The sequence below is a fragment of the Furipterus horrens genome, unplaced genomic scaffold, assembly GCF_987537825.1.
Source record: "Furipterus horrens unplaced genomic scaffold, mFurHor1.1.pri manual_scaffold_5, whole genome shotgun sequence".
Taxonomy (NCBI): domain Eukaryota; kingdom Metazoa; phylum Chordata; class Mammalia; order Chiroptera; family Furipteridae; genus Furipterus; species Furipterus horrens.
In genome coordinates this window covers 120,614,081-120,627,482 of record NW_028327175.1, presented here as the reverse complement: position 1 = coordinate 120,627,482, position 13,402 = coordinate 120,614,081, and the positions used below count along the sequence as shown (strand labels likewise).

Below are 13,402 nucleotides of genomic sequence, written 5' to 3'. Positions count from 1 at the left end.
TTCATACCCATCACCTTATTTAGCCTTCAAGTAGTCCCACGAGGCTAGAATGATCATCCTTTAGTGGCAAAAAACCCCAAAACAAAACAAAAAACAAACAAACAAAAACCCAGCCAAACAAAAACCACTGTTTACACAGTCCCACAGCTAGCAATGGCAGAGTAGGGACCCGAACTCAGACCCGTGTGCAGCCACAGCCCAGGCTTTTCTCTGGGAGCACGCGCTGCCTGGGCCCGCGTGACCCGCCCGCCTCCCCTTGCTGCCCCCCCCCCCCCCAAAGGCTTCTGCCTCAAGGAGCCGGGCTGGAACGGGGAGCTCGGATGAGATTCCTGGCGTCAGGCGTGGGTAGTGAGCCGGAGCGGAGGCAGCTGTGACCTGGTCGGTTGAATCCGGGATGGATTCCTGGAAGCCTCGTCTCTGGGAGGACCTGTGCCAGGTGCTCCTTTTGGGGGCGATACCTGTGAGCCTGCCTACAAGCTCAGGCTGCTGCGTGGAGGGCAGTTAATTTCTGAGACGTCCTGTCCCCACTGTGGCTGAGCCGACCCCGCAGACAGTGAGTGGGCGGGGTGGGGCGGGGCCTCCGGCTTGCGTGTTTTATACCCTCTCTGCAAAGAGCAAACAACAGCCCCAAAGCGGATGCCACAGGGTCTAGGGATAAATGACCTTACATTTGTCTTTTCTGAACAGGGAGCAAACCCTCCAGAAAGATGTTCAAATACAACTTCTGGGTTTTCTTTCAACATCACCGCTTGGTGTTGGGGGTGGGAGTGTAGGTGGGACAAGGCTGGCCACGGGGTGACAGTCGGAGGCTGGGAGTAGGGACATGGGGCTCATCACACTGGTCGCTCTGCTTTTGCAAAAAATGGGAAATTTCCAGTGATAAAAAGTGTTAAGAAGATATCTCAGAGGCACTTTATTTGCCTCAGTCCAAACAAGCTGGTCTGGCTGGGGGACGTCCTGGGTCCCTTCCCTACTTACGGACAAGTCATTCAGTCTCTTGAATAATGGAAACAGTTTTGGAAAAACAGACCTGGATCCAGTCCTGATTCTGCCACTTGCGGGCTGTGTAACCCTGGTGGTGTCACTTTGCATATGCGAGCCTCAGTTTCCTCATCTGTGCAATGGCGATGGATGCTGATCTCACACAATGTGCTATGTGCCAAGTTCTCAGCAAGGTTCTTGCCCTGGACTCTCTGTGGGTCATCGGACCCTGGATCTTAGGCAATGTGACAATCTCTGGCTTCCACCTGCTGGTAGGAGAGTCTGCCATTTATAGCCCTGAGGGGGCCAAGCCAGAGGGGCCCAGCTGTTCTCAAGGCAGAATGTGACAATATAATATGTTGGGTATTATATTATATATAAAACATAGGTATATTGCAGAAAACACACTGGAAATTTATAGCAAGAAGACATTTCTTTGGCACAGGGCTGGGGGTTAGTGGACAAAACTGGCTTCGTTGTGGGGGAGCAGGGAGGGCATTTGAGCTGAGTCCTGAGGGCTGGGGTGGCTCAGACATGGATAAATGCCAGGAGAAGAGATGTTGAGGTTGAGAGGTGGGAAGAAGTAGTGATGCCAGTCTGAACCAGCCGGCGTGAAGCGACAGAAGAGGAGGGCTGGGGGTGAATGGTGGCACTCAGAGGTCATGTCCTGGGTGATCGCCAGGCCTCCAAGGCCTCTGCCCTGTGGCAGGTGTGAGGCTGAGGATGCCTGCCCAACAGCTGCCCTTGGGGCTACCTCCTCTTCCCTGGATGGTGAAGACACCCACTTTCTGTTGGCCTCTTCCCTCGGACGGGCCCTGAGCCACTCCTGTGCGTACCTTTCCCTCTCGCCTTTGCCTACAGGTGTGGTAGCCATACCTTTAGGAATCGGTAGAGTACCTCATTCTTGATAAAGGCAATTTATGAAATGCTCTTTACTGTATTTTTTTTTTTTTCATTGCACAAGTGTGTTCAGGGCACCTGCTACTGTCCCTGGCTTTGAGGACACAGCAGGGAAAAGGTGTAAGGTCACTGAGCCTCTGTTTGTTGGTGAAAACATGTGGCCTCCAAGTTGCAGGGACTCTGTCTGGGTGCTATTTGGAAGAGCCAGAGAATGCTCTCCTTTGGAGCTAGGGTTCTGAGCAACTGATACATGCAGCTGGGCATTAGGGTGGAAGGCCCACAGGGGTGGGGACTTGTCTGTTGTTCACTGCTGTACCCCAGAACCTGGAACAGTGCCTGGCATTTAGTAGGTGCTCCACAAATGTTGGTTGAGTACAATTGAGTTGATACAAAAACTATGAAAGAGACAAGAAAGCAGGATGGGGGATGAGAGTGATGAGTGGGACAGGGCAAGGGCCACCATGGGTGGAGTGGTCTTCTGACTGTCCCCACTCACCTCTGCCCTTCGGTGCCGTGTGCAGATGGCATGGCCTGGACTCCGGGGCCCTCGGCTTTCTCCTTGGTTATGGCCAGTGGGAGGCACGGGCAGGAAATTGGAGGGTGGAAGGAGAGAAAGGTCGGGGTATTGCTCCCCTCCCCTGCCTTTTTCTGCGTTCCTCTCAAAGTGTGGTCCCCAGAACAGCAGCATTGGCAGCCCGGGGAACCTGTGAGAAATGCAGATTCTGGGGCCCCATCCCAGAATTTCTGGTTCTGGCTCTTGCTTCAGTGGGGCAAAGCTCCTCCTTCCTGGCTCCAGCTCTCTCACAAGCCCCTTCCTCCCGCTTGTCCTTCGGGACTGGGAATGTGCAGGCTCCCGTGTTGCTGGCCCTCCCTTGTCCACGCTTCTCTAAACAGTGCAGCCTTCAGTGAGCCCCTTCCAGGTGTCCTCTGTTTTCTGCTGGGACCCTGACCGGTGCAGGCGGCCTGGATGCCGACCCACATCCTTCAGACAGGGCATGCCCTCCCCATGTTGCCCTGTCACCGGAGACTTGCCTCAGTCCTTGCTGGCCACTGAGAGATCTTGAGTTGGTTACCCTTGTGTTGGGGCTGGGTTCCCAGTCCCATCTGTTGGCCACCAGCCTCAGGGCAAGGTGCAAGGTAAGGAACCCGTACAGATGTTTCCCTGTGAGGAATACGTCCTTTCACTCCTACTGTTACTTTATTTCTCTGGTCTGATGGGCCTGAGCTTCTGCTCTCCAGGGTGGTGAGAAAGTTCCCACTCAGTTGAGGTTCCCTCCTGCCCCTGGTCATGTGAAATTCGCAGAACTTTGGGAGAGCCCTCTAGTCTTCTCCTGTCCCTGATAGTTTCCTGGCCCCGTGAGGGCTGTGGGACCCTCACTGGGGTGCAGAATTTTTGCAAAGCCAGTGACTTCTGGCCCCAATATCCAGCTTTCCTAGGCTGTTTTCCTGGAAGGCACTGACATCTTGGGAGGTTGCGGAGGTCCTGCTGCTCACGGATCCCCAAAACGCTTCTTGCCTGAGGTCTGCTCACTCCACCCTGCTCCTGTACACATTTCTTCCCCTGTCCCCTCCCTGAAGTGGGGCAGTCCATTTCACTGTCAAGGAAATCAAGGCGCAGGAAGACTGGGTACTCTTGTGGCGGGAGGTGACAGCGCAGGATTTGAACCTGATCCCAGAGCTCAGGCCCTTGGTCACTCTGCCACCCGGCCCCACAAACCACATGGTTGCTTGGAGGAGAGTCCAATGCAATAACAAGAACTGTTATGAAAATGACTTACTACTGTTTTGCTAAAGTTGAAAATAGATTTTTTTTTTTCTTATAAGCCAGATTGGAGTGTGACTCTCACCCTAGCTGTGCTGGAATCACCTAGGGAACTTCTAAAACCCCATTGATGTTTGGCCTGACACTAACCAATTAAATTGGGGTCTGTGTGGGTGTGGCCTGGGCTTCCCAAGGCTGAGAACCACTTACCTTGGATGACCTTTAGGGTTGTTCCCACCTTTCAAGTGCCACAGTTCACAGAGGATAACGCACTCAGCTCCATGATCTAATTGACAAGCCTCAGAAGAGATAAGTGCTCTTGTCTTCAGTTTTATATACAAATGAAACCCTTTAGTTAAACACATACATTGAATAACAATTGACAAGGATGTTAATGCTTTAAGGGCCACTTCTGAAAGCAGTAAACCAATATGGTACAGTTTGATACCTTTTTCACAAATGGGTAGCTTTATCACAGAGAGGAAGGGTGTGAAGACAGAAACCCCTTCTGTGTTTGGATTTCAGTTATTAGGCTTGTGGACCATTGAAATATGTGGTCTTCCTTATGTGATCACTATTATTTTTCCTTAAACCTGAGCATTGCATGGGCAGTGTGGGCCAGCTTTAATCATCTCTGCTCAAGTGTCTTCAGTTCAGTCTTGTCCATGTAGCAGAAACAGAAATGTGAGAGCCGTTTGATTTGATGCTGGTGGATTTTCCTATCTGTGTGGAGCTGTGTTCTTAGGGGATTCCTTTCAGGACCCAGCTGCTGTGCATAGGGAGCTGTTCAGCCCACATTCTCAGGGCCATCATCTTTTCAGGAATAAAGCTTAGAGAGAGATGCCACTTGGGTTAGGGACACTCAGGCTCCCCTCAGCCACAGGGCTCACGGGAGGAGGAGAGGCAAAAGCCTACATCATTCATTTCCTCTCATATTCTGAAAACCCTCTTTTTCTTTTCAAGGTGAAAAATGTCGCAGCTTCATTGACCTGGCCCCAGCATCGGAGAAAGGTAAGTGTGGCACTGCTCAGGTGAGCAAGCCTCCGCTCTCTAGAGACACTCCCCTGCCTTGGTGGCTGCTGGCTGGCAACCCTGTGAGAGCTTCGCCTTCAGCAAACCTGGCATGGGCCCGGGGAGCCAGGACCCAGCTGCAAAGCTCCGAGTTTCTCCAGCAGTCGATGGGAGTGCAATGGGAGAGGAGAATCATCTTACCCTCCCTGCCCGGGGGCTGGTACTGAGAGCTGTTACACTTCGGTTACTTCCAGCGCACACTGGGGCTTGGCAGGAGGTAGGATGTGTGAGGGAGCTGGGGTCAGGCAGGACCTTGCAGGGAGGGGGCCCGATGTCCCTTCTCTGCCATCTTGTGGGTGGGGGAGCCCAGCCTCAGCGGACACTGCTGTGCAGAGCAGTCTCACTGGTGCTCAGGGCCCAACCACAGGGACCCTGGCCCACAGTGGTGCTCGGAGCCGCACGAGGCATTCAGGGCAGCTTGAGTGTGGAGGCAGTATAGCAGGAGTCGGGACTAGGGTTAGCTGCAAGTCATAGGGAGCCAAAATAGCTGGCTTTAGTGGAGAAATTTACTTGCCTCTCAAAAGTTTGCAAGTTGGTGATCCACAGAGGCTCTGCTCCATGATGTCCTCAGAACCCAGGCCCCTGCTGCCCCTCTCCGCCATCCCTGTGGCCTTTGTCTCCATGGTCTCAGATGGTGGAGAGAGCTCCAGCTGTCACATCTGCATTCTAGGCAGCAGGATGGACGAAGGGCAAAGGAGAAAGGCGAAGTCTGCATGTCCACTCGAAGGTTCTAAGAAGTTGCCCCACAATACCTGCTCATGTCTTCTTGGCCAGAACTTAGCTGCAAGGCAGGCTGGAAAGTGAGGTTTTTCTATTGGGAAACTCTGTACCCAGCTCAAAGTCAGAGGTTTTATTACTCTGGAGGGACAGGAGAATGGACGCTGGATGGTTTGCTGCCACAAGAGCACAGGGCATGCCCACCTCCCCTCTGCCACCAAGGGGAACATCTGCCAGGAGAGAGCAAGCATGCAGGTGTCCTCAGATAGCCTGGAGGTGAGAAGAGGGCTCTGGTCCTGGGAGTTGGGGTGAGGAAACGGAGGCAGAAGTCCAGTCATATAAACTGTCTCAACATGGAGGGCCCTGGCGCACTTGGCTCAGGGGAATTTCTTAAGTCCAAGGCATGTGGCCACCCACACTCCCTGATGGTAGGACTGAGCTTATGGTTTCTGTGTAGTGTCAGGAGGTTTGGGGACCTGGAGGGTTGTGTCGCTGACCCCTCCCAGTGTGTCATGGAGGCTGCTGATGTTTCTATCCCACAGACACCATCTCCTTGAAGAGCTCCAGCCAACCAGCGGTTGGTGAGACTGAGGGACACACAACAGGGAACTCACAGGGCCTTCAGGAACGCTGCCCTAAGCAAGCTTTGGGCAGTAGGGACAGCCTCCTCTGTTTCCTTGGCTTCCCCATGGGTGCGTCTCCCCTAGTTGCTCCAGGAAGCCCTCCCTGAAGTCTTAGGCTGAGCCCTTGGGCCCTGGCTTCCAAACTGAGGCCTCTGGGAAGCACCATGAATTTGCCTACTAATAAATGGCTGGTATTTATTGAACAGGCACTTTGTGTGTTTTAACTGAGAAACCTCCCCACAGCCTATGAGGGAGGGGCTGACATTCTCACCCCACTTGACAGATGAGGAAACTGAGGCTTAGGGACATTAGCAACTTAGGTTTCACATCTCATAGGGCAGAGACCACGCTCCATACCCCTTCGTTGTACTGCGCCTTAGAAGCTGGTACTTGGAGGCAGCCCTCTAGGATGCCATCCCACAATCCCCAAGGCCTTGGAGTTCCAGGGTCAACTCTGCTCCACGTCTAGCTTCCAGGAAGCAGGGCGTGTGTGCACATACATACATGTGTGTGTCCCATTGAGGGTGAGTGTGTGCATTCATGTGCTGGTGCTAATGTGAGAATGCTATGCATGTGTCTTGTGTGTGCACATGTTCTTGGTGGTGGGTATGTGTGAGCATGGAGGCATGGACATGTGTGCATATGTGAGTGTGTGTTTGTGTGCCCATGTGAGCATGTGGGTAGATGTGTGTATTCAAGTGTGAGCATGCATTGATGTGTGTGTGCATGTGTGAGTGTGTGTGGATGTTTGTACACATGTATGTGTGCCCTTGTACAGTGACAGATGGATTGCTGTGCCTCCTTCTGGAAACATCAGACCTTCATTCCTGCTTCTTTCACAAGAACCAAGAGCCCCAGAGAGGTTGCATCTTCATGAATTACTGGCCTTGCGATTTTACTTTCAGAGCTTGGTGGCCACACTGAGGACCTTTTGGCTGTGTCCATAAAATGTTTACAAGGAGGCCGAGTGGGCAGGCTTTGCTGCCAAGTTACAGAATGATTCCATGTACTCACTGCCTCTCAAGCACTTTAGCTCTCCCTGGGGGTCAGTGGGTTTGCTCGTGGCAGCCCCAGTGGCCTCTCACCAGACCTGGCCCAGCGCTCCCAGAGGCACCTGCAGGAGTGAGGCCCTCACCGTGCCCTCAGCATCGTCTGTTTCGCAGACGAGGAACCCGAGCTGCAGAAATGAGTGACTTGTTCAGGGCTGCATGGGGAGTCAGAGGCCAATGGCTGAAAGAAGAACATTCATCTACCAAATTCTCACCCCTGTGCCTGCTTGCTCTGTGACTTCCCTCATGGTCTGCAAAATATGATAGTAAAAATAGAGGTGTAGGTAGACACACTTCATCTCCTTCCACAACCATAAAAAGGATTACAACTACCTCAAAAAATAAAACAACCAAACAAAAAAAAACCCCAGAACTCCCAGAAAGCTGAACTATATGGAAGTCTGACAACCAAGGGTTTAAGAAGAAATATTCATCCAGACGGGTAGGAGAGGCAGAGCCGGGGGACCAGGGCAGAGAGGGTGAGGTGTGGCAGAGGTGAGGTGGCAGCTGCAGTGGGGGAAGGAGCAGTCCTGCATTCATGTGTGGTGAATAAAATCCCGGAGGGACACCTGGAGAGTGACCCCGGCCCCAGGCTAGACTGCTCAGTTCACAGTTCCATCACCAGGAACATAAAGCCTCATGGCTTCTAGCTGCAAAAACCAGTGGGTGTTGGGTGGCAAAACAAACTGTTAGTCTCTCAGGAGAGTCCATTTAAAGAGCCCACGCAGTCCTAGAACATACACAACTCCACCCACTCTGGGACACACCACAAGGGCAGCAGCTAGAAGGGCGCCAGTTGCATACGGGAAGTGGGTGAAGTGACTGAAAATGGGGTGAGTGCCAAGCAAGTGGCATTGTCCCCTCCCTTACCCCTCCCACATATACAGCGCCACAAAGCAGTAAAACGGGTTGCACTGATGAATACCTAAGGCTCCGCCCCTTACAATGTAACGGGTGTGGCAGCTCTACCTAATACACAGAAGCAAACATAGGGAGGCCATCAAATTGAGAGACAAAGAAATATGGCCCAAATGAAAGAACAGATCAGAGCTCCAGAAAAAGAACTAAGCGAAATGGGGATAGCCAATGCATCAGATGCAGAGTTCAAAACACTGGTGATAAGGATGCTCAGAGAACTCACTGAGTATGGCCACAAAATAAAGGAAGATGTGAAGGTTAATCAAAGTAAAATAAAAAATATATATACAAGGAACCAACAGTGATGGGAAGGAAGCCAGGATTCAAATAAATGATTTGGAAGATAAGGAAGAAATAAACAGTCAACCAGAACAAAATGAAAAAACAAGAAATCAAAAATAAAGGACAGTTTAAAAAGACTCTGGGACATCTCCAAAAGTGCCAACATCTAAATCTTAGGGATGCCAGAAGAAGAAGATGAAGAGTGAGAAATTGAAAACTTACTTGAAAAAATAATGGAGGAAAACATCCCTAATTTGGTGAAAGAAATAGACATACAAGACCAGGAAGCACAGAGAGTCCCAAACAAGTTGACAAGTTGGACCCAAACAGGACCACACCAAGATACATCATAATTGAAATGCCAAAGGCTAAAGATAAAGAGAGAATCTTAAAAGCAGCAAGAGAAAAGCAGAGAGTCACCTACAAAGGGTGCCTATAAGACTATCAGCTGATTTCTCAAAAGAAACTTTTCAGACAAGAAGGGACTGGCAAGAAGTATTTAAAGTGATGAAAAGCAAGGACCTATGACCAAGATCACTATCCAGCAAAGCTATCATTTAGAATGGAAGGGCAGAGAAAGTGTTTCCCAGACAAGGTAAAGCTCAAGGAGTTCATCATCATCAAGCCTTTATTATATGAAATGTTAAAGGGATTTATTTAAGATAATGAAGAGGGTAAAAAATATGAACAGTAAAATGACAATAAACTCACAGCTATCAACAACTGAATCTAAAAAACAAAAGCAAACTAAGCAAACAACTAGAGCAGGAACAGAACCATAGAAATGGAGATCATATGCAGGGTTATCATCAGGAGGGGGAAGGGGGAGATGGTGCAGGGATTAAGAAGCATAACTGGTAGGAACAAAATAGACAGGGAATGTTAAGAACAGCAAAGGAAATGGAGAAGCTGAAGAACTTACATGCACAACCTATGGACATGAACAAGGGGTGGATTTGCTGGAGGGAAGGGGAGTACCGGGTAGAGGGGGGCAAAGGAGAAAAATTGGGACAACTGTAATAGCACAATCAATACAATATGCCAAAAGATATGATAATACTCATGACACGGACACTAACTGGTTTCATGCAATGCTTACCATGTACCAGGTATCATTCTGAGAACTCTGCAAACATTGGCTCATTTAGTTCCCATTTTATAGTTGAGGAAACTGAGGCATAGAGCATATGCTACCACACCTGGGCCTGGTCACAGGCTTCAAGAATGGTTGGCAGCTGGTTGTACTGGAACTGGCCCAGCTAGGTTTTTGGGTATATGTGTGTTTGAGACTCACTAATGGCATATGCTGTTTCCTCTGCCTGAACCGCTTGTCAAGGACTCCCCTGGTAATTGTCACCCAGAAGTGACCTATTAAGTATTTGGATAAGGTAACAAACTTTCATTCCCTCGCCAGAGCCCAGTAACTCACTCTCTGTGTGCCAGCCCTTTTTACACTCCTGAACACCAACTATGTGGCAAGCTCTGGGGAGCTGGCACCGGGGAGCTAGGATGAATGAGGTGAAAGGTCTGCCTTGCAGAAGCAGGAGACAGCTAAGTAAACAGGGTCCCACCTGGTGAAGGCCTCCAGCCATGGATGAAGATGTCCCCTTTGCTGGGCCAGGCTGCACCTCAGATCCCTGCTCAGAGTCCACCAAGATGTTTGGGCTTCCTCCCATTGTTACATTAACCAGATTCCTCAGTAAAGATTTGTACCAAGTCATTTGTGAAGGTGTGAAACTCTCAGTTCTTAAGTCCCAGGTGGGAGTTTACCCTCCCAGGTAGACAGGCTCTCACTGTGAGGAAATGAACAATGACTGAAGGAATGAATGAATGAACGAACTGAGCCCTGCATGATTCCAATTTGCTGTCAAGGCTGCACCGGAACTTCCTTGCAATTCCTCAATGCCCATCAACAGACGGTGGAAACCTCATAGCACTGAGAATGAACTGTGCACAACCGATCCCAGTGGCATGGATGTTGAGCAAAAGAAGCCAGATTCAAAAGAATACGTGATTCCATTTCTATAAAACTGGAAACCAGGCAAAACGAAGCCCTGCTGTGAGGAGTGAGGACAGTGGTCGCCCTTGAAGAGCGGGCGAGACTGAAGGGGAGTGTGTGGAGGGCTCTGGTGGCTGCCATGATCGCGTCCTTCATCTGGGCGCTGTTTGTGCAGGTCCCGCAGGCTGCACACCTGCCGTACATGCACTTTTCTGTGTCTGTGGGGTACGTCAATAAAAAGTAAAACAAAGTTTTCCCACACTGAAGTCTTAATTATCTGTCTAAAATGGGAATCCAACTACATCAGACTCCTGCTTAAAATCCTTTCAGGGCTCCCAAACTTACACAGGACATTTCAGCATGGCGGTCACAGTCCTCCGTGACCTAGGGCTCACCTGCCTTTTTCACTCCCCCTTCTCCGATCCGTGACATGTCGTTGTGCACCAACCCTGCCCCCCTACTTGCATACATTTCCCCAGACTCTCCATCCTCTCTCATGCCTCTGCCTTTGCACGTGCTCTTTCCTCTGCCTGAACTGCCTTGACCTCTCGTTTGCCTTGCAAGCTTCTATTTATCCTTTAAAACCCAACTTAGACATGATGCCAACCAGAACCCCAGAGGCACCCACCGTGACTGGTCCTATTAGTACCCATCACGCTGCATTGAGGTCATCACCTCCAGCAGACTGGACCCTCTCTGAGGACAGGCACTGAATCTTGTCCTTCCTGGGGCTCCCGTGCCCCAGATGGGGCTGGCACACGGGAAGAATTTAGTAAAGGTTCATTAAATGAATGAATGAGGATCAGGGGATACATTACAGATGACAGGTAGCCCATCTGGGTTCAAAAGCCTGGATCCTGACTTCGGAAGCCACCTACCTGAGCTGAGCTGCTCCCTGCTCCTGTTTCCCAGCAAGCTGGGCTTTCTGGCAGCTACCAGCTGGCATTTTTTGTGGAAAAATCTCCAAAGCTTGTAGGTTTCATTTGTTTGATATTTCAGTGCTGTGAAGCAATGTGGTAGCTCCGTGGCCACAATCCTGAGTCTTGACTGAGTCATTTCTCACTTCAGTTCCTATAATAGTCTCTTGTTGGTTCCCTCAACCTCTCTCCATTCTCCTTCTGAAATCTATTTACAGTTCTGCTGCTCACTTAATTTATTTACTGCACTTTATTGATTTATGTCATAGAACTGAAACGTGCATAGATCAGAACATGCTGAACAGGGAAGGGAGACAGCACTAGCTTCCACAGCTGCCCAGACTGACATTGGAGCTCAATGGGTCAGCCCGCTGGCTGCAGTCCAAACGTACTGGGCAGTCAGTGCAGCCTTGTGCCCATGCATTAATCCCAGGTGGTTTTTTCCATCCTGGCTGTCTGGGGAACTATAAACTTTCACAAGCCAACCCACAGGTCCTGCCTCTGCAAAGTCCTCCCTCGCCTGCAGACTGAGTCAGTTATTCCTGCTTTCTGCTCCCAAGTCACTGCGTACATACATACCTGTGGTCCCGGGCCTGACAAAATGGGAGCGCTGAATCTTTCATCCCAACGAGACAGATGCTTCGGGATGCAAAGAGGCAGGAGACTGGCCAAAGTGGTTCACAGGACATTATTCCCTCTCACCGGCCGTTACCAGACAATATTGAGATAATTCTTGCAGCCCTTTGGCTGAGGGTGGGAATTGATCGTTGTCTGAATGGCCCTGGCCCATCTGTGGAGGCAGCAGAGCTCGGATCCTCCCGCAGACGAGATAATTTCCTGGCCATTCTCAATAAACTCCTAACATAGGCTGCGTCACCAGACGCCATATAAGTCTTGGAGGCACGACAGTCTGCAGCCTTGCTTTCAGGAATGGGCTGCAGTGACCTCCGGCCACCTTGCCTCAGCCCGGTGGTCAGCATCCTCATGCCAAGCTGTGTGCCAGGAGCTAGGACAGTGAGGAGAATCTCCCGCAGCTCCTGCTCTTGAGGAGCCTTCTTATGGAGAACAAAGAGGAAGCGAGTCACCTCTCTGAATCAGGAGCCCAGCCTGGGTGGATAGAGGGCCGTGTGGGGAAGGTCCTGAAGGAGCAGTGGCACGTTCCTCTCGTCCACGAGGAGCCCCCGTGCAGGTCATTCCTAGAGGATGAACAGCACGTGCCAAAGAGGGAGACATAGTGTCCTCGGTGCTGGGTACCTGGCTGCTGCACAGTGGACATTTGCTGAATGCCTGAAGGAAGAGTGCAAGGAAGGTAGAGCGCAGAGACGTTAAATGCCTTGCTCAAGGTCACACAGCAGACTTCGGTTAGAGTCAGGCTCCAGGCTCCTGAAGTTTTCTAAGCAGCACCCACCCACTCTGCCAATCCAACCCACCCTTTCTCATCCCCACACTTCCATCCCATCTGCCCTCCAGCCTCATTTTCTCCAGCATCACACGAAGTTCTCTCACCTCTCTCATTCTGAAGCGCTGCTTCTGCCACTTTGTTCTGAAATTCGGGATCCCTCTAATTACATGCTCTTATTAAAGGTGATTGAACCCCTCTGCCTGGTGGAGGACTGCTCCTAGAGATCACAACATCTCCTAATTGCTTAGTTGCTCTAATTCCAATTATTCAAGATTATCTTTTCAAGTAATTAGGTGTCTGGTGGTCTCACCTGCGCACTCTCAGAGAGCGTCATATCAGCCCCAAGTGCTGACCAGCTTTCCTGTTTCGTAATCGGAAGCAGTTTTCCATGGTGAGAAGACTGCTAAGTGTCAACACTAGTAATTTAAATTTCTAAATGCCTCTGCAGTCTTATTGTACTTTGGTGTGAGAAATGACCTTGGACACTTAAATCCAGTCCTTTGTCCATCCAATGGGAGGAGGTTTCAGCAGTGTTGGGGGAAGAGAACTTGCCGAGATGCACCAGGTCTGAGGAATTTGAAGCATGGCTCCTTCCCACATCCTAGGGTAGTCCTCCTGGGTTTCTCCCCAGAATGGAATTTGCAATAAGACTCTTCAATTTGGCCCAGGCCTTGCACTCACTAAAAGCCCTGCTTTACACATGTTGATTCTTTCAAATGAAGTTAGACGTACAGCTGCAGACCAGGCTCGCCACGTGCAGCGGTGCAGCTGTGCAGCTGTG

At 50.5% G+C, this 13,402-nt stretch overlaps 1 protein-coding gene across 2 annotated transcripts in view; it reads left to right on the top strand.

Moving 5' to 3' along the window:
- The window catches only part of GSG1L (GSG1 like), a 218,094-nt gene that overhangs the window by 66,328 nt on the left and 138,364 nt on the right, over positions 1-13,402 (top strand). For both annotated transcript variants that reach the window (XM_090277426.1, XM_090277425.1), the window contains exon 2: positions 4,607-4,654. In XM_090277426.1, the coding sequence (XP_090133552.1) occupies positions 4,607-4,654 (48 nt within the window). The remainder of the gene's footprint in view (positions 1-4,606; positions 4,655-13,402) is intronic.